Source organism: Apteryx mantelli, chromosome 1 (genome assembly GCF_036417845.1).
Source record: "Apteryx mantelli isolate bAptMan1 chromosome 1, bAptMan1.hap1, whole genome shotgun sequence".
In the NCBI taxonomy this organism is placed as follows: Eukaryota; Metazoa; Chordata; class Aves; order Apterygiformes; family Apterygidae; genus Apteryx; species Apteryx mantelli.
The window spans coordinates 221,587,886-221,607,673 of NC_089978.1; the positions used below are offsets into that span (position 1 = coordinate 221,587,886).

General features: G+C 69.9%; 3 protein-coding genes and 2 non-coding genes across 6 annotated transcripts in view; 3 read left to right on the forward strand and 2 right to left on the reverse strand.

The window, feature by feature from the left end:
• Window positions 1-628: 628 nt before the first annotated feature.
• Window positions 629-3,439, reverse strand: OPN1SW (opsin 1, short wave sensitive). The gene is given in 6 exon segments (XM_067299900.1): window positions 629-723; window positions 726-744; window positions 1,198-1,437; window positions 2,597-2,628; window positions 2,631-2,762; window positions 3,235-3,439. Coding segments are annotated over 6 exon segments (723 nt in total).
• Window positions 3,440-3,774: 335 nt separating this feature from the next.
• TRNAP-AGG (transfer RNA proline (anticodon AGG)) lies at window positions 3,775-3,846 on the reverse strand. The gene has a single exon. It is a non-coding gene; the product is annotated as a tRNA-Pro (tRNA).
• A 1,164-nt stretch (window positions 3,847-5,010) lies between these two features.
• TRNAP-AGG (transfer RNA proline (anticodon AGG)) lies at window positions 5,011-5,082 on the forward strand. The gene has a single exon. It is a non-coding gene; the product is annotated as a tRNA-Pro (tRNA).
• A 1,372-nt stretch (window positions 5,083-6,454) lies between these two features.
• On the forward strand, window positions 6,455-13,381 carry CCDC136 (coiled-coil domain containing 136). 2 transcript variants are annotated; one of them, XM_067289995.1, is made up of 8 exons: window positions 6,455-6,601; window positions 8,214-8,378; window positions 8,473-8,547; window positions 10,192-10,509; window positions 11,231-11,348; window positions 11,853-12,087; window positions 13,011-13,154; window positions 13,229-13,381. In XM_067289995.1, exons 1-8 carry the CDS (start codon window positions 6,565-6,567, stop codon window positions 13,313-13,315), a joined length of 1,179 nt encoding a protein of 392 aa, XP_067146096.1. In that variant the 5' UTR covers window positions 6,455-6,564; the 3' UTR covers window positions 13,316-13,381. The 2 variants fall into 2 exon arrangements, with proteins under 2 accessions (XP_067146096.1, XP_067146097.1); XM_067289996.1 differs by having other exon boundaries at window positions 13,307-13,381.
• Window positions 13,382-15,541: 2,160 nt separating this feature from the next.
• The window catches only part of FLNC (filamin C), a 40,755-nt gene continuing 36,508 nt past the window's right edge, over window positions 15,542-19,788 (forward strand). Inside the window, 2 exon segments of the mRNA XM_067317605.1 lie at window positions 15,542-16,461; window positions 19,318-19,566. Of these exon segments, the coding sequence (XP_067173706.1) occupies window positions 16,116-16,461; window positions 19,318-19,566 (595 nt within the window). The 5' untranslated portion in view covers window positions 15,542-16,115.

A 19,788-nucleotide genomic window follows, 5' to 3' on the forward strand; every position in this document is an offset into this window, starting at 1 on the left:
GGCTTGGCACCATCTCAGCCCTACGGATGGGGGCCCGGCACCATCTTGGCCCAATGAATGAGGGTCCAGCACCATCCCCACCCCATGGATGGAGGCCCAGCATCATCCCAACCCAATGGATGGGGGCTCAGCCGCATCCAGCCGCAATGGATGAGGGCCCAGCATCATCCCCACCCCATGGATGGGGACCCAGCCCCACCTCAGCCCCATGGATGGAGGCCCAGCACCATTCCAACACCATGGATGGGGCTCAGCAACCCCCAGGCCCATGGATGGCAGCTACTACCACCATCCCAGCCCCACGCATGTGGGCTCAGCACTGTCCTTTCCCCATGGATGGGGCTCAGCACCACTCTGGCCCCATGGATGGAGGTCCAGCACCATTCCAACCCCATGGATGGGGCTCAGCACCACCCAAGCCCAATGGGTGGGGGCTCGGCACCCCCCCAACCCCATGGATGAGGCTCAGCACCACCATGGAATGGCCCCACCTCCGCACTCGGGGCAGCGACGTTGACACCACCGTGGTGCTTTATTGCCTCCCCGCGCTTATGTCTTGGGCTGCCCTACGGCCCCACTGCCCCCAGCCCCACGGGGGCCCTGGTGGCTCAGCGGGTGCTCGGGGCCCTCAGCTGGGGCTGGCCTGGCTGGAGGACACAGATGACACCTTGGTTTTCTGGGCTGAGCTGGAGATGTCCGACTCGTCCGTCGTGGGCTTCCCATCTCCAGGATGCAGGCGTGGAACTGCAGGGCCGCAGTGCGCGGCTCAGCCCGGTCCCCAGCCCCCCCAGGCGTCCCTGGTCCCCAAAGCATCCTGGTCCCTGGGTGTTGCTGGTCTCCAGTCCCTGAGTGTCCCTGGTTCCTGGGTGTCCCTGAGCATCCCTGGACACTCCTGGGCATCCCCAGGTGTCCCTGGGTGTCCTTGGCCCCCGGACGTCCCCGGTCCGTGGGTACCCCAAGCATCCTGGTCCCCAGTCCCCATGTGTCCCCAGACTCCAGTCCCTGGGTGTCCCCATGTGTCCCTGGTCCCCAGTCCCTGCATGTCCCCATGTTTCCCTGCTCCCTAGTCCCTGCATGTCCCCAGATGTCCATGGTCTCCTTCCCTGGGCATCCCTGGATGTCCCTGGGCATCCCTGCTCCCCAGTCCCCACATGTCCCCATGTGTCCCCGGCCTCGTGCACCAGTGGCCAGTCCCACCTGCTTGTTCCTGAAGCAGTAGATGGTGGGGTTGTAGACGCAGAAGCTCTTGGAGAAGAGGGCAGGGATGGTGACCAGGCGGAGGTCGAGGCCGTGGTCCCGGTTGTTCACCCCGTACGCGGCGAGGGCGGCGTAGGGCACGTAGCAGACGCCGAAGGAGCCCACCGCGACCGTCACCGTGCGGGACACCTCCCGCCCCACCTTCTGCGTCCTGGCTGACTCCCGCTGCGGCGCGGCCACCTGCGCTGGCCGGTGGGCGTCAGGGCCGCGCTGGCCCCCCGCCACCCCCGCGACACGCTGGCACGTGCGCACGGCAGCCTGCATGGCACTTCTGGGGCTGCGTGGTGCCCTGCACAGCACCCTGCACAGCACCCTGCGCAGCACTGCTGGAGCTGCATGGCGCCCTGCATTGCACCCTGCATGGCACCCTGCACAGCACCCTGCACAGCACCCTGCGCAGCACTGCTGGAGCTGCATGGCACCCTGCATGGCACCCTGCACGGCACCCTGCACAGCACCCTGCGCAGCACTGCTGGAGCTGCATGGCGCCCTGCATTGCACCCTGCATGGCGCCCTGCACAGCACCCTGCACAGCACCCTGCGCAGCACTGCTGGAGCTGCATGGCACCCTGCATGGCACCCTGCACGGCACCCTGCGCAGCACCCTGCACAGCACTGCTGGAGCTGCATGGCACCCTGCATTGCACCCTGCACGGCGCCCTGCACAGCACCCTGCACAGCACCCTGCGTAGCACTGCTGGAGCTGCATGGCACCCTGCATGGCGCCCTGCACAGCGTCCTGCACAGCACCCTGCGCAGCACTGCTGGAGCTGCATGGCACCCTGCATTGCACACTGCATGGCACCCTGCGCAGCGTCCTGCATTGCACCCTGCACGGCACCCTGCACGGCACCCTGTACAGCATTGCCAGGGCTGCATGGCACCCTGCATTGCACCCTGCACAGCACCCTGCACAGCATCCTGCATTGCACCCTGCACGGCACCCTGCACAGCACCCTGTATGGCATTTCCAGGGCTGCACGGCACCCTGCATTGCACCTGCATGGCACTTCTGGGGCTGCACGGCACCCTGCCCAGCACTGTGCATGGCACCCTGCCCAGCACCCTGCACAACACCCTGCTCGGCACTATGCATTGCACCCTGCACAGCACCCTGCGCAGCATCCTGCATTGCACCCTGCCCAGCACCCTGCACAACACCCTGCTCGGCACTATGCATTGCAACCTGCCCAGCACCCTGCCCAGCACCCTGCATTGCACCCTGCTCGGCACTATGCATTGCAACCTGCACAGCACCCTGCCCAGCACCCTGCATTGCACGCTGCCCAGCACCCTGCCCCGCACCCCTGGCCACGGACGCTCCCTGGGACGCCGTCACCGCTGACCTGCTCCAGCCGAAGAAGGGGGGGGGGGGACGGAGACGCCGATGGCCCAGGTGGCCGCCACCGCCGCCAGCGCGTGCTTGGAGCTGAGGCGCAAGTTGCCCAAGGGCTTGCAGACGACCACGTAGCGCTCCAAGGCCAAGGACCAGCACGTCACCAGCCCTGGTCACCAGTCCTCGTCCCCGGACATGGTGGCAGGGCACCCAGCCTGTGTCCCCCCCCCGATGTAGCCAGCCGGGTCCCAAGCCGCTTGGGGGGGGGGGCGGTCAGGGCCTCGTCCCCCGGCCCCCGGGGCAAACGTGGGGATTAGGGGCGCTAAGACCCTTCCTCCTGCCCCTAAGCCCCGCTCAGAGCCTAAGCGCCACCCTAAGCTGCCCCGAGCCGATTGCGCCCGCTCTGGGGATTGGGGGGCCAGAGGGCACCGGGGGGGGTGGCTGTGCCCCCGTGCCGGCCCCCAAGGATGGGCTTGTCCCGCCCAGGGTCCTCGTGGCCAGGTGCAGCCTTGGGGACACCCCAGTGGCACGATGCCCTATGCCCATGCACCCTGTCCTGCTCAGGGTCCACGTGGCCAGGCGCAGCCTTGGGGACATGCTGGTGGCACAGGGTCCCCACGGGCAGGTGCAGCCTTGGGGACATCCCGGTAGCACGATGACCTTGTCCCTGTGCACCTTGTCGTGCCCAGGGTCCTCGTGGCCAGGTGCAGCCTTGGGGACACCCCAGTGGCACGATGCCCCATGCCCATGCACCCTGTCCTGCTCAGGGTCCACGTGGCCAGGCGCAGCCTTGGGGACATGCTGGTGGCACAGGGTCCCCACGGGCAGGTGCAGCCTTGGGGACATCCCGGTAGCACGATGACCTTGTCCCTGTGCACCTTGTCCTGCCCAGGGTCCCTGCAGCCAGGTGCAGCCTTGGGGACACCCTGGTGGCACGATGCCCCATGCCCACCCAGGCAGGTCCAGCCTTGGGGACACCCTAGTGGCACAGGGTCCCTGCAGCCATGTGCAGCCCCCAGTGACACGATGCCCCCATGCCCACACACCTTGTCCCGCCCAAGGTCCCCATAGCCAGGTGCCTGGGGAACACGCTGGTGGCACAGGGTCCCTGCAGCCTTGGGGACACTCCGGTGGCACGATGCCCTGTCCCCGCGCACCCCAGGGGTGCCAGGGCAAAAGCAGGGCTCGTCCGGGATTTGAACCCGGGACCTCTCGCACCCTAAGCGAGAATCATACCCCTAGACCAACGAGCCTCCCCTGGGTCCCCTCTCCTGGCCCCTGTGGACACGGTCACCCCGTGTCACCCCTGGCCAGGCCCGGCCAGGAGCAGCTGCTCCGTGGGGCACAGCCGGGACCCCCAGGCTGTGGGGCGCTGCGCTGGCTGGGGGACCCAGGAGCGCCCCAAACCTTGGGGACCCGGCTGCCCCCTGTCCCTTCTCAGTCTGATCCCTGCGAAGGGGGGGCCGGGGGTGCTGGGGGGTGCGGGCGGCTACGTGTGCAGCCCAGCCGGGCCGGGGGGGGCGCTTGGGTGGGGGGGTGCATGTCGCCGGAGGGAGCATTTTGGTGGGGCGCATTGCTGGGGAGTGACTGCAGAGGGGTGCACTGCTGGGGTGCGTTATTGGGGGGGCATTGCTGGGTGCATTGCTGAGGGTGATTGCAGAGGGGTGCACTGCTGGGGTGCATTATTGGGGGTGCATTGCTGGGGGGTGCATTGCTGGGGAGTGACTGCAGAGGGGTGCAATGCTGGATGCGTTTCTGGGGGTGCATTGCTGGGGGGTGCATTGCTGGGGAGTGACTGCAGAGGGGTGCAATGCTGAGGGTGATTGCACAGGGGTGCAATGCTGGATGCGTTTCTGGGGGTGCATTGCTGGGGGGTGCATTTCTGTATGCATTATTGGGGGGCAATGCTGGGGGGTGCATTTCTGGGTGCCTTGCTAGGTGCATTAGTGGGGATTGCATTGCCGGGGGGTGCATTGCCGGGGGGTGCATTGCTGGGGGGTGCATTGCTGGGGGGGTTGGTTGCAGCGGGGCGCATTGCTGGATACATTGCCGAGCGCATTGCTGGGGGGGCGCATTGTGGGGTGCATTCTTAGCGGTGAGGGGGGGGATAATTGCAGAAGGAGGCTTTATGGGATGCATTGCCATGCGCGTCGCGGGGGGAGGGGGTGCATTCCTGGGGGCGGGGGGCGATTGCGGGGTGGGGGGGGGGGGGCATTGCCGCCTGCCTCGCTGCGGTGCATTGCGGAGGGGCGCGCTGCTGGGCGCGCTGCTTCGCTGCACCCCGTGGGAAGAGCCGAGGCCTCGCTCCGAGCCACGCGTGTGCGGCCGGGGGGTGCAGAGGGAAAGGGGCTCCCACCCGGCCCCGCAGCCCCTCGGAGCCCGCTGGAGAGAGTGCGCCGGAGCTCCTTTTTTCACCCGGCTCGTTGGTCTAGGGGTATGATTCTCGCTTAGGGTGCGAGAGGTCCCGGGTTCAAATCCCGGACGAGCCCAATGTTTTATTTTTGGCCGTCCCCGTGTCCCCTTTTGCCCCGGGGCAGCAGGCCCTGGGGTGCCGGGGCGGCCCTGGGCAGGGGCTGGGTGCCAGGCCCCCACGCAGGAAGGATGAGGAGCGCAAGCGGCTTAGGGCCGGCCGCCCCGGCGGGCAGGATTAAGGGCAGCCGCCGCTGAGCTGCTTGCGCCGCTTGGGGCTGCGGGGGGCCCCATAAATCCCGGTCCGGGCACCCTGCAGCCGCCGGGATCCCATGGGCAGAGTTAAGGGGATGGGGCGGCCTGGGACCTGGGGACAGCGGGACACCACGGCAGGTGGCAGGGTGCTGGGGACAGGCCCGCGGGCCACCCTCTGCCTGCGGCTGTCGTGGGGCAGGGCTGCACCTGGGATCCCCCCCCCCAGCACCCACCTAGCACCCACCCAGCACCTCTGGGTGCCCGTGGGCAGCATGCGTGCAAACGTCTGTGCATGCGCGTGTGCGTCGTTAGGGCGTCCCGGTGTGAGCACGTGTGTCCGGGGGGGGCCGTGCGTGTCTGTAAGTGCATGTGGGAGCGCGCCTGCACGTCTGTGTGCACACGCGTGTGAGCGTGCCTGCACGTCTGTGTGCTCGTGCGCGTGCATTTGTGCATGAATGCATGTGCACGCCTGTGTGTGCATGTGCACGCCTGCACACACGCATGTGCCTGTATGAACGCGTGTGCACGCACGAACGTCAGTATGCGCACGTGTGTGTGCGTGCCTGTTCACGTGCGCGTGCGCAGGGGTGCGTACGTGTCTGTGTGTGCATGGGGGTGTGCACACGCGCGTGTGTGGCTGTACGGGTGTGCATGTGTATGTAAGTGGGTGTCAGTGGGTGGGTGCAGGTGTGTGTGTGTGTGTGTGTGTGTGTGCGCACCCCGTGCACACGGCCGTGTGTGCATGCGAGTGTGGCGGGGCCGGGGGAGTGTGTACATGCCCATGTGTGTCCGGGCAGGCTGCGAGCGCATGTGTGGGGCCACCGTGGCCGTGCCCACCACGGGACAGGGGCAGGGACAGGGACAGGGGCAGGGGCAGGGGCAGGCCGGTGCCCCAGGGGGGACATGGGACAGGGATGGAACAGGGGATGGGGAAAGGGATGGGGAAAGGAATGGGGACAGAGAGGGGACAGGGATGGGGGAGGGATAGGAATGAGGATGGAACAGGGATGGGGACAGGGTTGGGGACTGAGATGGGGGCAGGGCTGGGAATGAGGATGGAACAGAGACAGGGACAGGGATGGGGCAGGGATGGGGACAGGGAGGGGGATGGGGGCAGGGATGGGGACAGCGGGGCCGGGCCGTGGCCAGGGCGGGGCTCCCCGGCTCCTCCCCGCCGGGCGGTGCGGGGCTGCGCTGGGCCGCGGCTCGGTCCGGTTCGGCTCGGTTCGGCGCGGCCCGGTTCGGTTCGGCCCGGTTCGGCTCGGTTCGGCCCGGTTCGGCTCGGCTCGGCTCGGCTCGGCCCCGCCATGGAGCGCGCCGCCCCGCCCCGTGACGAGCGAGCAGGTGAGTGGGGGGTGGGGTGGGGCTCTCGGCGTGACGTCACCGCATCACTTATGAGGTCATCGCCCCCCCCCCCCGGTGCAGCGACCTCCCCCCATCCCGTGCGCGGCCCCCCCTCCCCCGGTGCACGGCCCCCCCCCGGTGCATGTCCCCCCCCCTCCCCCGGTGCACGGCCCCCCCCCGGTGCACGGCCCCCCCCCGGTGCATGGCCCCCCCCCGGTGCACGGCCCCCCCCCGGTGCACGGCCCCCCCCCGGTGCATGGCCCCCCCCTCCCCCGGTGCACGGACCCCGCCGGTGCACGGCCCGCCCCTCCCCCGGTGCACGGCCCCCCCCCGGTGCACGGCCCCCCCCCGGTGCATGGCCCCCCCCTCCCTCGGTGCACGGACCCCCCCGGTGCACAGACCCCCCCCGGTGCACAGACCCCCCCGGTGCATGGCCCCCCCCCCCCCCGCACTGCACAGCCCTGTCCCGGTGCATGGTCCCTCCCCAGCCAGTGCAGGGTCTCGCTGCACCAGCTGCTGGGTGCGGGGTGCTGGGTGCAGGGTGTCACTGCACTGGCTGTTGGCTGTGGGGTGCTGAGTGTTGGGTGCAGGGTGTTGGGTGCAGGGTGTCACTGCACTGGGTGTTGGCTGTGGGGTGCTGAGTGTTGGGTGCAGGGTGTTGGGTGCAGGGTGTCACTGCACTGGCTGTTGGCTGTGGGGTGCTGAGTGTTGGGTGCAGGGTGTTGGGTGCAGGGTGTCACTGCACTGGGTGTTGGCTGTGGGGTGCTGAGTGTTGGGTGCAGGGTGTTGGGTGCAGGGTGTCACTGCACTGGGTGTTGGCTGTGGGGTGCTGAGTGTTGGGTGCAGGGTGTTGGGTGCAGGGTGTCACTGCACTGGGTGTTGGCTGTGGGGTGCTGAGTGTTGGGTGCAGGGTGTTGGGTGCAGGGTGTCACTGCACTGGGTGTTGGCTGTGGGGTGCTGAGTGTGGGTGCAGGGTTTTGGGTGCAGGGTGTCACTGCACTGGGTGTTGGCTGTGGGGTGCTGAGTGTTGGGTGCAGGGTGTCATTGCACTGGGTTCTGGGTGTTGTTGCACTGTGTGTTGGGCAGTGGGTATGGGGGTGTCGGGTGCTGGATACAAGGTGCTGGGTGTTGGGCTGTGTGTGTAGGGTGCTGGGCGTTGAATACTGGGTGTTGGGTGCTGAGTGCAGAGTGATGGGCACTGGTATGGGCTGTTGGGTGCTGGGTTTGGGGTGTTGAGCTATGAGTACCGGGTGTTGGCACTGGGTACGGGGTGTTGGTTAGTGGCTATTAGGTGCTGGGTACTGGGTGCACTGAGCGTTCAGCGTTGGGTGCTAGATATGGGGTGTCAGGCACTGGGTGTTGGGTGCTGGGTATGGGGTGGAGGCACTGAGAGCTGGGCAGTGGGTGCTGGGTGCTGGGTAGCAGGTACTGAGCACCAGGTCCTGCTTATCCGCTGCTGGGAATGGGATATGGGGTGCTGGGTGTCAGGTACCGGGCTGGCTGTGGGTGCTGGTGTCTGGTACTGGTGTGGGTGCTGGTATGGGACCGAACCGGGGGTGGGAGCAGAGCACCCAGGCGTCCAGGCCGGTGACCCGCAGGACCCCCTCCGCAGACCCCGTAGCCACCAGCGCCCTGGAGGAGGAGGAGGATGAGGATGAGGATGAGGATGAGGAGGAGCTGGAGGACGTGCGGGAGCAGGTGCTGCAGCTGCTGGAGGAGCTGGAGGAGGCGCGGGAGCTGGCCGGGAGGCACGAGGACGACTCGCTGGAGCTTCAGGGTGAGGATGGGACCTGGCCCCCCCCTCCTGCCCCGGCCCCCCCGGGACCCCCGGAGCCGGTGTGGGGCCGGTGCCCACGCTGCCCCCCGCGCAGGGCTGCTGGAGGACGAGCGCCTGGCGAGCGCCCGGCAGGCCGAGCTCTTCACCCGCCACGTCCAGCGGCTGCAGGGTAAGCGGGTGCACGGGGGGCGGCCGGGACCCCCCACCCCCTTCCCGCGCGCCCAGGTGCCCTCCTGCGTTTGCACCCTGGGCGAGGGGGGGGTGATCGGGGGTGGCGGGCGCCTGCCCCACGGCACCCCGGTGCCCTCATGGCCCACGAATAGCTGGGCACCATGAATGGCCAGGGCACCCCATATGGCCAGGGCACCCCCTATGGCCAGGGCACCCCATATGGACAGGGCACCCCATATGGACAGGGCACCCTTGTTTGCCCAGGGCACCCTATAGATCCTGGGCACCCTAAGGCCAGGGCACCCCATATAGCCTGTGCAGCCCATAGGGCCTGGGCACCCCATACGGCCTGGTCACCCTTGTTTGCCCAGGGCACCCTATATAGCCTGGGCACACTTGAATGTCTGGGGCACCCCATATGGTCAGGGCACCCCATATGGCCTGGGCACCACAAATGGCCAGGGCATCTCATGGACAGGGCACCCCATATGGCCTGGGCACCCTTGTTTGCCTAGGGCACCCTATAGATCGTGGGCACACTTGTTTAGCTTGGGCACCCTATGGCCAGGGCACCCCATGTAGCCTGTGCAGCCCATAGGGCCTGGGCACCCTTGAATGTCTGGGGCACCCCATATGGTCAGGGCACCCCATACGGCCTGGGCACCCTTGCCCAGAGCCCCCCGGCCGGAGGGACCCCGGCGTCCGGGCGGAAGGGAGGAGGCGGTTGCCAGGGCAACGCCGGCCCCCCTGGCCAATGGTCACCCTGGTGACGGTGCTGCCCCGGCTGCGCCCCACGGAGCCCCCCGGGGCCCCACCGGCACCGCACCGGCGCCACCATGGACCTCACCGCCTCCTCCTCTGTGGGCAGTGAGTGTGGGGTGCCCCATGGCACCCGTAGCGGCTGGGACCCCAGGGCTGGGCCCCCCATGGGGCTGGGCATCCCATAGGGACTGGGCATCCCATAGGGACTGGGCACCCCATGGGGCTGGGCACCCCATAGGGGACTGACACCTTGGAGATGGGCACCCCATGGGGCTGGGCACCCCATGGGGCTGGGCACCCCGTAGGGACTGACACCTTGGAGATGGGCACCCCATGGGGCTGGGCATCCCATAGGGACTGGGCACCCCATGGGGCTGGGCACCCCATGGGGACTGACACCTTGGAGATGGGCACCCCATGGGGCTGGGCATCCCATAGGGACTGGGCACCCCATGGGGCTGGGCACCCCATAGGGCTGGGCACCCCATGGGGCTGGGCATCCCATAGGGATGGGTACCATGAAGCTGGGCACCCCATGGGAATAGGCACCCCATAGGGACTGGCACCTTGGAGCTGGGCACCCCATGGGGGCTGGGCACCCCATAGGGACTGGCACCCTGAAGTTGGGCACCCTACTCCATGGGGCTGGGGGCACTCCATAGGGACTGGCATCATGAAGCTGGGCACCCCATGGTGCTGGGCACCCCATAGGGATGGGCACCCCACAGGGACTAGCACCTTGGGCCTGGGCACCCCATGGAGCTGGACACCCCATAGGGATGAACACCCCACAGGGACTAGCACCCTGGGGCTGGGCACCCCATGGGACCAGGCTGGGTGCATCGGGGCGCCCCCCGCCCAGCTGCCCTCCGCCCCCCAGCCCAGATGCTGACGCTGCAGGACGAGTTCAGCTGCCTGCAGGAGAGCAAGGCGGCGGAGCTGGCGCGCGTGGAGCGGGCGCTGGCGGGGGCCCAGGCGGAGCTGGCGGCGCGGCGGCGCGAGGCCGAGGAGGCGGCGGCGCTGCACGCCGCCGAGGTGGCCGCGCTGCAGGAGCAGCTGGGGCAGCTGCGGGCCGAGCTGCGGCGCGGGCAGGAGATGCGCGCCGAGTACGAGCTGGAGGCCACCACCTTGCGCGCCGAGATCCGCATGAAGGCCGAGCAGCAGCAGGGCGCTGCCAGCGAGGTGGCCGAGCTCCAAGGTACCGGGGTGCCGTGGGGTGCTGGGGCCCCGGGGGGGATGGGGGACATGCAGTGCCACGTTGCAACCACGCTCCATGCCCATGGGTGGTGGCCATGGCATGGTGGGTGATGTTGTGGCATGGCAGGTGGTGACCATGGCATGGTGGGTGATGTTGTGGCATGGCAGATGGTGGCCATGGCATGGTGGATGGTGGCCATAACATGGTGGATGATGCTGTGGCATGGCAGGTGGTGGCCAAGGTATGGTGGCTGATGCTGTGGTATGGTGGGGAAAGGCCAGGCATAGTGGGTGGTGACCATGGCATGGTGGGTGATGCTTTGGCATGGCGGGTGGTGGCCATGGCATAGCGGGTGATGTCCTGGTTCACTGAAGTGATGCCGTGGCATGGCAGAGTGGTGGCTGTGGCATGGCAGGGTGATGCCATGGCATGGTGGGTTGGTAGCTGTGGCACAGCAGGGCGATGCTGTGATGTGGCAGGATGGTCACTGTGGCTCAGTGAGGTGATGCTGTGGCATAACAGGGTGGTGGCCACGGCGTGGTGGGGTGATGCCATGGGATGGTGGTCATGGCATGGCAGGGTGATGCTGTGGCGTGGTAGGTGATGCTGTAGCACGGTGGGTGGTGGCCATGGCATAGCGGGTGGTGACCACGGCGTGGTGGGCGATGCACGGGGGTGGCCGCGGGGCGACGCGGTGGCGCTGACGGTGGCGGTGGGGCAGCGGAGCTGAGCCGCCTGCGGGAGCAGTACGAGGAGCTGAGCGAGGAGCACCGCACGCTGCAGGACAGCAACCAGGTGCTGCTCGGCCACCTCCACGGCATCGAGCTGCAGAAGTACCGGTGAGCCACCGCCCCCGCGGCCCGCCTGCGTCCCCATGGCCCCGTCCGCTGGGTCCCCCGTGGGCCTCCTGCCACCGCCGTGGGTCCCCCTGCCCCAGCCACGAGCCCCCGTGGGCCACCAAGTCTCCACGCAGCTGTGTCCCCATGTGCCCTTACAACCTCCCGTGCTCGTGGCATGGCCCCATATGTCCCCATGACACCCTGTGCCCATGGCATGTCCCTGTGGCCGTGTCCCCATGTGTCCCCACGATGCCCCGTGTCCATGTTGTATCCCCATGACCATGTCCCCATGTGTCCCCACGATGCCCCGTGTCCATGTTGTATCCCCATGACCATGTCCCCATGTGTCCCCAACCCCCCCTGTGACCGTCATGCGGCCCCGTGTCCCCGCGTGGCCATGTGCCCATGACCCCATGCCCATGGTGTGTCCCCATTGCCGTGTCCCCATGTCCCCACGTGGCTGTGTCCCCGGCGCCCGCCCCATGCCCACGGCGACTCCCGCAGCTCGCGGTCCCGCACGGACGCCCAGCAGCAGGCGGAGGAGGCCCCGTGTCCCCATGACCACTCGCCGAGCCATGCGCGCGCCCACCCCGGCAGCACCGTGTCCTTCTGGAGCCCCGCGGGGACGGGTGGCGTGGACGAGCCGGCCCCGGCACCCGGTGACGCGGCAGCGGCCGAGGCCACCCTGTACGCCCAGCTCCGCAGCCGCGAGGAGACGGCGCGGGCGGCCCAGAGAAAGGTACGGCCACCCCGGCCACCACCCGCCGGGCCACTCATGCCACCGTGCCGTGTGTGTGTGGCGGGTGGCAGAGGTGATGGGTGCCATGGCATCGTGGGTGGCAATGCTGATGGGGTGCCACGGTGTGGTGGGGGGCAGGGGTGATGGGTGCCATGGTGTGGTGGTTGGCATGGGTCATGGGTGCCGTGGAGTGATGGTTGGCATGGGTGATGGGTGCCATGGTGTGGTGGTTGGCATGGGTCATGGGTGCCATGCAGTGATGGCTGGCATGGGTCATGGGTGCCATGGTGTGGTGGGGCTGATGGGTGCCATGTACTGTGGGGCAGTGGGTGGTGGGGCAGAGGGGTGCCACGTTGGGGCGGATGGGCGTCACATCAGGGTGCATGGGTGCCACATTGGGGCGGATGGGTGCCATGTTGGGGTGCATAGGTGCCATGCTGAGTTGCAGAGGTGCCACATTAGAGTGGAAAGTTGCCACGTTGGGGCGCAGAGGTGTCACGTTGGGTTGCAGAGGTGCCACGTTGGGGTGGAAAGTTGTCATGCTGGGGTGGATGGGAGCCACACTGGGGTGGACGGCTGCCACGTCGGGGTGGAAAGGTGCCACATCAGGGGGCAGAGGTGCCACATTGGGGTGGAAAGTTGCCACGTTGGGGTGGATGGGTGCCACGTTGGGATGGAGAGGTGCTGCACTGGGGTGGAAAGGTGCCACCTCGGGTGGAGAGGTGCCACATTGGGGTGCAGGGGTGCCACATTGGGGTGGAAAGTTGCCACATTGGGGTGGATGGGTGCCACGCTGGGGTGGAGAGGTGCCGCATTGGGGTGGAAAGGTGCCACATCGGGTGGAGAGGTGCCACGTCGGGGTGGATGGGTGCCACGTCGGGGCTGACGGGTGCCACGCCGGGGCTGACGGCGCGCGCGGGCAGTGTGCGGCGGCGCAGGCGGAGCTGGCGCGGCTGCAGCGGCTCTACCAGGAGTGCCGGGAGGAGCAGCGGGCGCTGCGGGCCGAGCTGGGCCTGTGCCACCAGGAGATCGCCCGCCTCGGCGGCACCGCGCCGCCCCGGCCACGGGTGAGCAGTGAGCGGGGCGGGGGGGCCCGGTGCAGCCCCCCCCGCCCGCCCCGCTGACACCCTCTGCACCCCAGGCGCCCGCCGGCGGGCTGAAGCCCTTCGTGCTCTTCGCCGTGGCCGCCGTCGTCCTCTTCCTCTACCCGTGTCTGAAGAGGTGCTGAGCGCTGCAGCACCCGTCCCGCTGCAGCACCCGTCCCGCTGCAGCACCCGTCCCGCCACGGCCCCCACCCTGCAAATATATTTTCCCACGGCCATGATGTGTGCATACGGGCGCTTGCACGTGCGTGCAACCTGCACACACGCGTGCACGCGCCTCCGCACGTGTGCACACCGCTGCGCGGGCCTGCACATGCTCACACGTGTGCGCACGGCCAGACGCACTTGCACACGCGCGGGCAGGTCCGCGCGTGGCTGCACACGCGCGTGTGTCCCGGTGCACGCGGAGCCCCATCTCCGGCGCGCGCGCACGCGGCCCCCCGCAGCCCCCCGCGGCCGCCCCGGGGTATTTCTGGCGCCGGGTGCGTGGCTCTGACTCGGCCGGTTATTTTTAGGCGCTGGCGCAGGCGGTTCGGCCCCCCGCCGCGCGCCTGCCCCCCCCCCCCCGCAGCCCCCGCCGGGAGCCCCCCCCCGGGGAAACCGAGTCGCGGGGCTGGGCCGGCTCCCCCAGGAGCCGTGGGAAAAGAGCCCAGGTGTCCGGCACCCCCATCCCCATCCTGCACCCCCCACCCCCCAGCTGGACCCAGGTGTCCGGGTTCCCCTCCCCCACCCCGCTCTCCCCCCCCCCCCCGCCCCAGGCCCTTTGCAGGCTCGCCAAGGGGGCCCAGGTGTCCGAGTAGCCCCCCCCACCCCGCGCGCCCCTCCGAGGGGGCCCAGGCGTCCGGGCGCGGGGCGCCGTGCCCGCGGCCCCCTCTCCGCAGGCCCTGGAAGGTTCCAGTGGCCGGGGGCCAGGCGGTGACGCGGTGACGCCGCGGGGCCGGCGTGAGTCACGGCACGCTGCGGGGGGGGGGGGGGGGGCGACTCTGGCCCCACCAGAAACCGGAACCGGGGGGAACCTGATACCCCCCCCCCCCCCCAACCACCACGGCGGGTGCCGCTCGCCCTGCCGAGGGACCCAGGCGTCCGGCCCGCGCCGCTCTCCCTCGCCCGCCCGCGCTGCCTGCCCGGGGCCCAGGTGTCCGGGCCCTGCCGGAGCCCCTGCCCCCCCCCTCAGACCAGAGCTCCCGGTTCTATGTATCGGGGGCCAACTGGACCCCCTCCAGCCCCCCCCCCCCACCGTGCATGAACCTCCCCCACGAGGGAAACTGAGGCACGGCCCTGCACCCCGGGGATGACCCCTGCTGTGCCCTGCCGTCACCCAGGGGCTGCCGGGGCCCTGGGGGGGCAGGTCAGGGCTGGGGGGTCCCGGGGGTCTGGCTGGGGGGGGTCCCAGCAGGGGGGGTCCCTGAGGGGCCCCTTGTGTTGTCCAGGATGGGGTTCCTGGGGGGGAAATGCTTGGGGGGGGGGGGTCTCACATGGGGGTCTCGGGGGGGTCTCCAGTGGGGGTCCTGGATGGGGCCCCCGGGGGGGTTTCGGGTGGGTTTCTCGGGGGGGGGGGTCCTGGGGTTGCTCCCAGGTGGGTTTGCCATGGGGCATCCGGGGTGGGTCCCAGTGGGTTTCCCGAGAGGGTCCCGGGGGGCTTTCTAAGGCAGTTTGGGGGGGTCCTGGGCGGGTTCCCAGGAGGGGTCCTGAGTGGGTTCCCAGGGGGACTTCCAGGGGTTCCTGACTGAGTTTCCTGGGTGGGTTCCCGGGGGGTCCAGAGTGAGGTCCTGGGGGGTCCCGGGAGGGTCCTGGGGGGGTCCCAGGTGAGGTCCCAGGTGAGTTTCCTGGAGGGTCTGGGGGGGTCCCAGGAGAGTTTCCTGGGGGATCCCGGGGTGGGTTCCTGGGGGTCCCATGCGAGCTTGCTGGGGGTCCCGGGAGGGGGGTCCCAGGGGTCCCAGATGAGTTTCCTGGGGGTCCCGGGCGAGTGTGCCGGGGGTCCTGAGATTCCCAGGCGAGTTTTTCGGGGGTGCCGAGATGGGTTCCCGGGGGTCCCGGTCGAGTGTGCCGGGGGGGGTGCCGGGGGGGGGGTGCCGGGGCTGCGGGCGGCGCGCTCCCCCCGGCGAGCCCCCCGGTTATAAATAGCGGCTGGTGTCACGGGGCGGCCCGGCCCGGCCGAGCCTTGTATGTGCCGCGGGCGGATTCCTGCGAGCGGGGCCGGGCGCGCCCGCGGCAGCGCTTAAAACCGCCGCGCCGCCGCCCGCCGCCACTCGCCGCCGCTCCGCTCCGACCCGCCACCGCCGACCCGACCCGCCACCGGCTCCGCCACCGCCACCGGCTCCGACCCGGCTCCGGCTCCGGCTCCGACCCGGCCCCGGCCCCGCACCGCTCCGACCCGGCACCGCCGCCGCCTCGGGAACCGACCCCCGGCCACCGGCACCCCCGACCGGGAACTCGTCCCGAGCCCGGGCCGCGACCTCCGGCCACCGGCACCGACCCCGAGCCTCGTTACTGACTTCGGGAACCGACCCCCAGCACCGGGAACCGGCACCGGCACCGACCCCGAGTCCCGTTACTGACTCCAGGCACCGGGAACCGACCCCGGGCACCGGGAACCGGCACCGACCCCGAGTCCCGTTACTGACTCCAGGCACCGGGAACCGATCCCGGGAACCGGCACCGATCCCGGGCCCTGTTACTGACCCCAGCCCCGGGCACCGAGCCCCGTTACCGACTCCAGGAACCGACCTCGGCTACTGGGAACCAGCACCGGGAACCGACCCCGGGCCCCGTTACTGACTCCGGGAACCGACCTCGGCTACTGGGAACCGGCACCGGGAACCGACCCCAGGCCCCGTTACTGACTCCGGGAACCGACCCGGATCCCCGGGCCCCGACCCCGGGCCCCGTTACCGCTCCGGGAACTCGCCCCGTCCCGGCCCCGCCATGAACTCGGCGGGCTACGAGGTGGCGACGCAGCCGGGCGAGGAGCCCGAGGAGCTGCCGGCCACCGAGAAGGACCTGGCCGAGGATGCGCCCTGGAAGAAGATCCAGCAGAACACCTTCACCCGCTGGTGCAACGAGCACCTCAAGTGCGTGCACAAGCGCATCGGGGACCTGCAGCGCGACCTCAGCGACGGGCTGCGCCTCATCGCCCTCCTCGAGGTGCTCAGCCAGAAGAAGATGGGCCGCAAGTACCACCCGCGCCCCAACTTCCGCCAGATGAAGCTGGAGAACGTCTCGGTGGCCCTCGAGTTCCTCGAACGGGAGCACATCAAGCTGGTCTCCATCGGTGAGCCGGCCGGGTCCGGGCGTGCGAGGGGCTGGGGGCAAGTGTGCAAGGGGTCGGGGCCAGCAAGCAAGGGGACACATGTGAGCAGGGCCGGGGACAAGTGTGCAAGGGGTCGGGGCCGACAAGCAAGGGGACACATGTGAGCAAGGCTGGGGACAAGTGTGCAAGGGGTTGGGACAGGCGAGCAAGGGGACACATGTGAACGGGGCTGGGGACAAGTGTGCAAGGGGTCGGGACATGCGTGTGAAGGGCCAAGCGTGTGAAGGGCCGTGCAGCACGTGTGCAAAGGGCTGAGCCCCCAGCCCAGCTCTGCTTGGGGGGGGGGGGCTGGGGCACCCTGTTTTGGGGGCACCAGCGTGTGTTTCCGGGCCCCCATGCAAGGTCCAGGCTGCGTTGCGGGTCCTGATCCCCGTGCAAGGGCTGCGCATGGCCGGGTCGTGTGTTTCGGGGCCCCCGTGCGAGGGCCAGGTTGGGGGTCCGGGCCCCCGTGCAAGGGTTGTGCAAGGCCCGGGTCGGGTGTTTGGGGGCCCCCCTGTGCGAGGCCGCGCCGGCGGGGCGGCTGGCGCTGAGCTCCGGCTCTTGGCGGCGGGGCGCGTGCCGCTGAGCTCACGCTGGGGGACGCGCAGGGGTCACGCTCGGCCCTGCACGCTGATGTCACGCTCGCCCCCGCCTGGCCCCTTGCACGCGCGTCTCGCCCGGCCCGGGGCGCGCACGTGTGCGCCGCAGTGCCGGGGCCCGTGTGCACGTGCACCCGGGCTGCTTGAGCCCCTTGCACGCTTGTGCACGTCTCCAGGCCAGCTGGACCCCTTGCACGCACACACACACACACACGCATGCATGCAAGGGCGGCCGGGCCCCTCGTGTGCACATGCACCCAGGGCTGCTGGGCACGTCACACGCATGTGCGTGCACACACACAGACACGGGCTGGGCCTCGCACACCCGCCCGCTGGCCCCTCGCACGCTTGCAGCCCGTTTCCCTTGGAGAGCTGGCTGTTGTGCAGAAACACACCCTTCCCGTGGAGGGCCGCTGCGGCGCACACGCGCACCCGCACCCGCACACCCGCCCTTCCTCCCTGGGAGCACGCAGGGGTTGCACACACACACACACACACACACACACACACGCCGACGCCGGGCATGTGCACACGCACAGGGGTCTCACACACGGATGTGGACTGACACAGCACAAGCACACAGGGGTTGTGCACACGCACACACACACGCGTGTGCACACGCAGCACGAGCTGGCACAGAGCATGCACGCACCCACTTCGCATGTGTGAGCAAACCAGCTTGCACACGTGTGCTAACAGCGTGCACACCCAGGGGTCACGCACACACACGTGTGCACGCACAGGCGTTGCACACGAGCGAGCAAAGCGCTCATGCACGCAGGGGCCCTGCACACCCAGGGGGGTTTCCCAAACCCTCGCGCACCCGCCGGTTGACCCCGCATGCCCGCGGCGACGGGCACACGCGTGTGCACACCCCTGCCTGCGCCCTCCCCACCACGCTGCTGGGTGCGGGCACACGTCCCCTCCGTGTCCCCGTGTCCCCGTGTCCGTGTCCCGGCCGTGCCCCCCCGCCCCCCGCCGCGCTGAGCTCATCCCGCTGATCTCAGGCCTCAGCAATGAGGGGGGCCGGCATTGCGGGTGGGGGGGGGGGGGTCGCGCCCGCTGAGGCCGGGCCGCTCGTTACACGTGTGGGCAGGGAGGCGCCGGGCCCCTCCCTGCGCCGGGGGGGGGGGGGAATCCCCCCGGGATGGGGCCTGGGGGGGGGGGGGCCCCCCGCCACATCTGCAGCCCATTTCCTCCCCGAAACACGATCCCTTCGCCGGGCCAGGGGGCCCGGACGCCTGGGTCCCCTCCCTGCACCGGGGGGGGGGGCGGGGGGAGGGGTCCCGGACGCCTGGGCTCGCTCTCCAGCCTGGGGGAGGGGAGGCCGGCGAGGAGGAGGAGGAGGAGGAGGAGGAGGGGCCCGGACGCCTGGGCTCCCTCTGCCGAGGGGGAGGGGGCCGGGACGCCTGGGCCCTCCCTGCCTCCCTCTCTCCCTGGCTTGGCCGAGCTGGTCCGTGCCTCAGTTTCCCCCCTCCAGCCCCCGGCTTCTGTGGGGCGCGGGGCCCCCGGGGCTGCGGCCGGCGTGGGGGTCCCAGGGTGCTGTGGGTCAGGGTCCCCCCAGGGTGCTGTGGGTCAGGGTTAGGGTCCCCCCCCCCAGGGTGCTGGGCTGGGCTCCCTCCTGCGCACCCTGAGGTCCCCCCCAGGCTGCTATGGGGCAGGGGGGGAGGGCACCCCGGGGAGCTGTGCCGTGGGGTGCCAGGGTCCCCTTGGTGTGGTCCGGCAGGGTGCTGGGGGGCCCCAGGGGTTTGCATAGGGGTGTCCCAGGGTGCCATGGGGTGCCCCAGAGGTCTGCATGACCCAGGGTGCTGTGCCGTGGGGTGCCCTGAGGGTCTGCATAGGGGTGCTGCGCTGTGGGGGTGCTCCGGGGCTCTGCATAGGGGTGTCATAGGGTGCCAGGGTGCCCAGGAGTCTGCATAGGGGCGTTGCACCATGGGGTGCCCCGGGGGTCTGCATAGGGGTGCCGTGGGGTGCTGGGGTGCCCCAGAGGTTCACATAGGGGTGCCCTAGTGTGCTGTGCTGTGGGGCGCCCTGGGGGTTTGCACTGGGGTGCTGCACCATGGGGTGCTCCGGGGCTCTGCGTAGGGGTGCCAGGGGGTGCCAGGGTGCCCAGGGGTCTGCATAGGGGCGCCGCGCCATGGGGTGCCCTGCCATGGGGTGCCCCAGTGCGGGGGTGCCCATCGGGATGGGGCACGGGGCCAGCACCCCCTGCTAAGGGCCGGTGCCCGGCGCCCCGCAGACAGCAAGGCCATCGTGGACGGGAACCTGAAGCTGATCCTGGGGCTCATCTGGACGCTCATCCTGCACTACTCCATCTCCATGCCCATGTGGGAGGACGAGGACGAGGAGGACGCGCGGCAGCAGACGCCCAAGCAGCGCCTGCTCGGCTGGATCCAGAACAAGGTGCCCCAGCTGCCCATCACCAACTTCAACCGCGACTGGCAGGACGGCAAGGCCCTGGGCGCCCTGGTGGACAACTGCGCCCCCGGTGAGGGGGGGGCACGGGGCCGCGAGGACCCGTCCCTGGGCGTGGGGCACGGGGGGCTGTGGGGGGCTCTGTGCCCCCTGGCACGATGCATGGGGAGCATGGGGTGCAGGGGGCTCTGCATGATGCATGGGGGGTGCTGGGGTATGGGGGGGCTCTGCACCCCCATGGATGATGCATGGGGGGTGCTGGGGTATGGGGGGGCTCTGCACCCCCAGGTGTGAT

Excerpts from the sequence above, each read along its gene's own strand:
- CCDC136 (XM_067289995.1), top strand. The coding sequence starts at position 6,565 with ATGGAGCGCGCCGCCCCGCCCCGTGACGAGCGAGCAG. Across the intron at positions 6,602-8,213 it reads GCCCCGTGACGAGCGAGCAG|ACCCCGTAGCCACCAGCGCC; the intron begins GTGAGTGGGGGG and ends CCCCCTCCGCAG. Across the intron at positions 10,510-11,230 it reads CGAGGTGGCCGAGCTCCAAG|CGGAGCTGAGCCGCCTGCGG; the intron begins GTACCGGGGTGC and ends GCGGTGGGGCAG.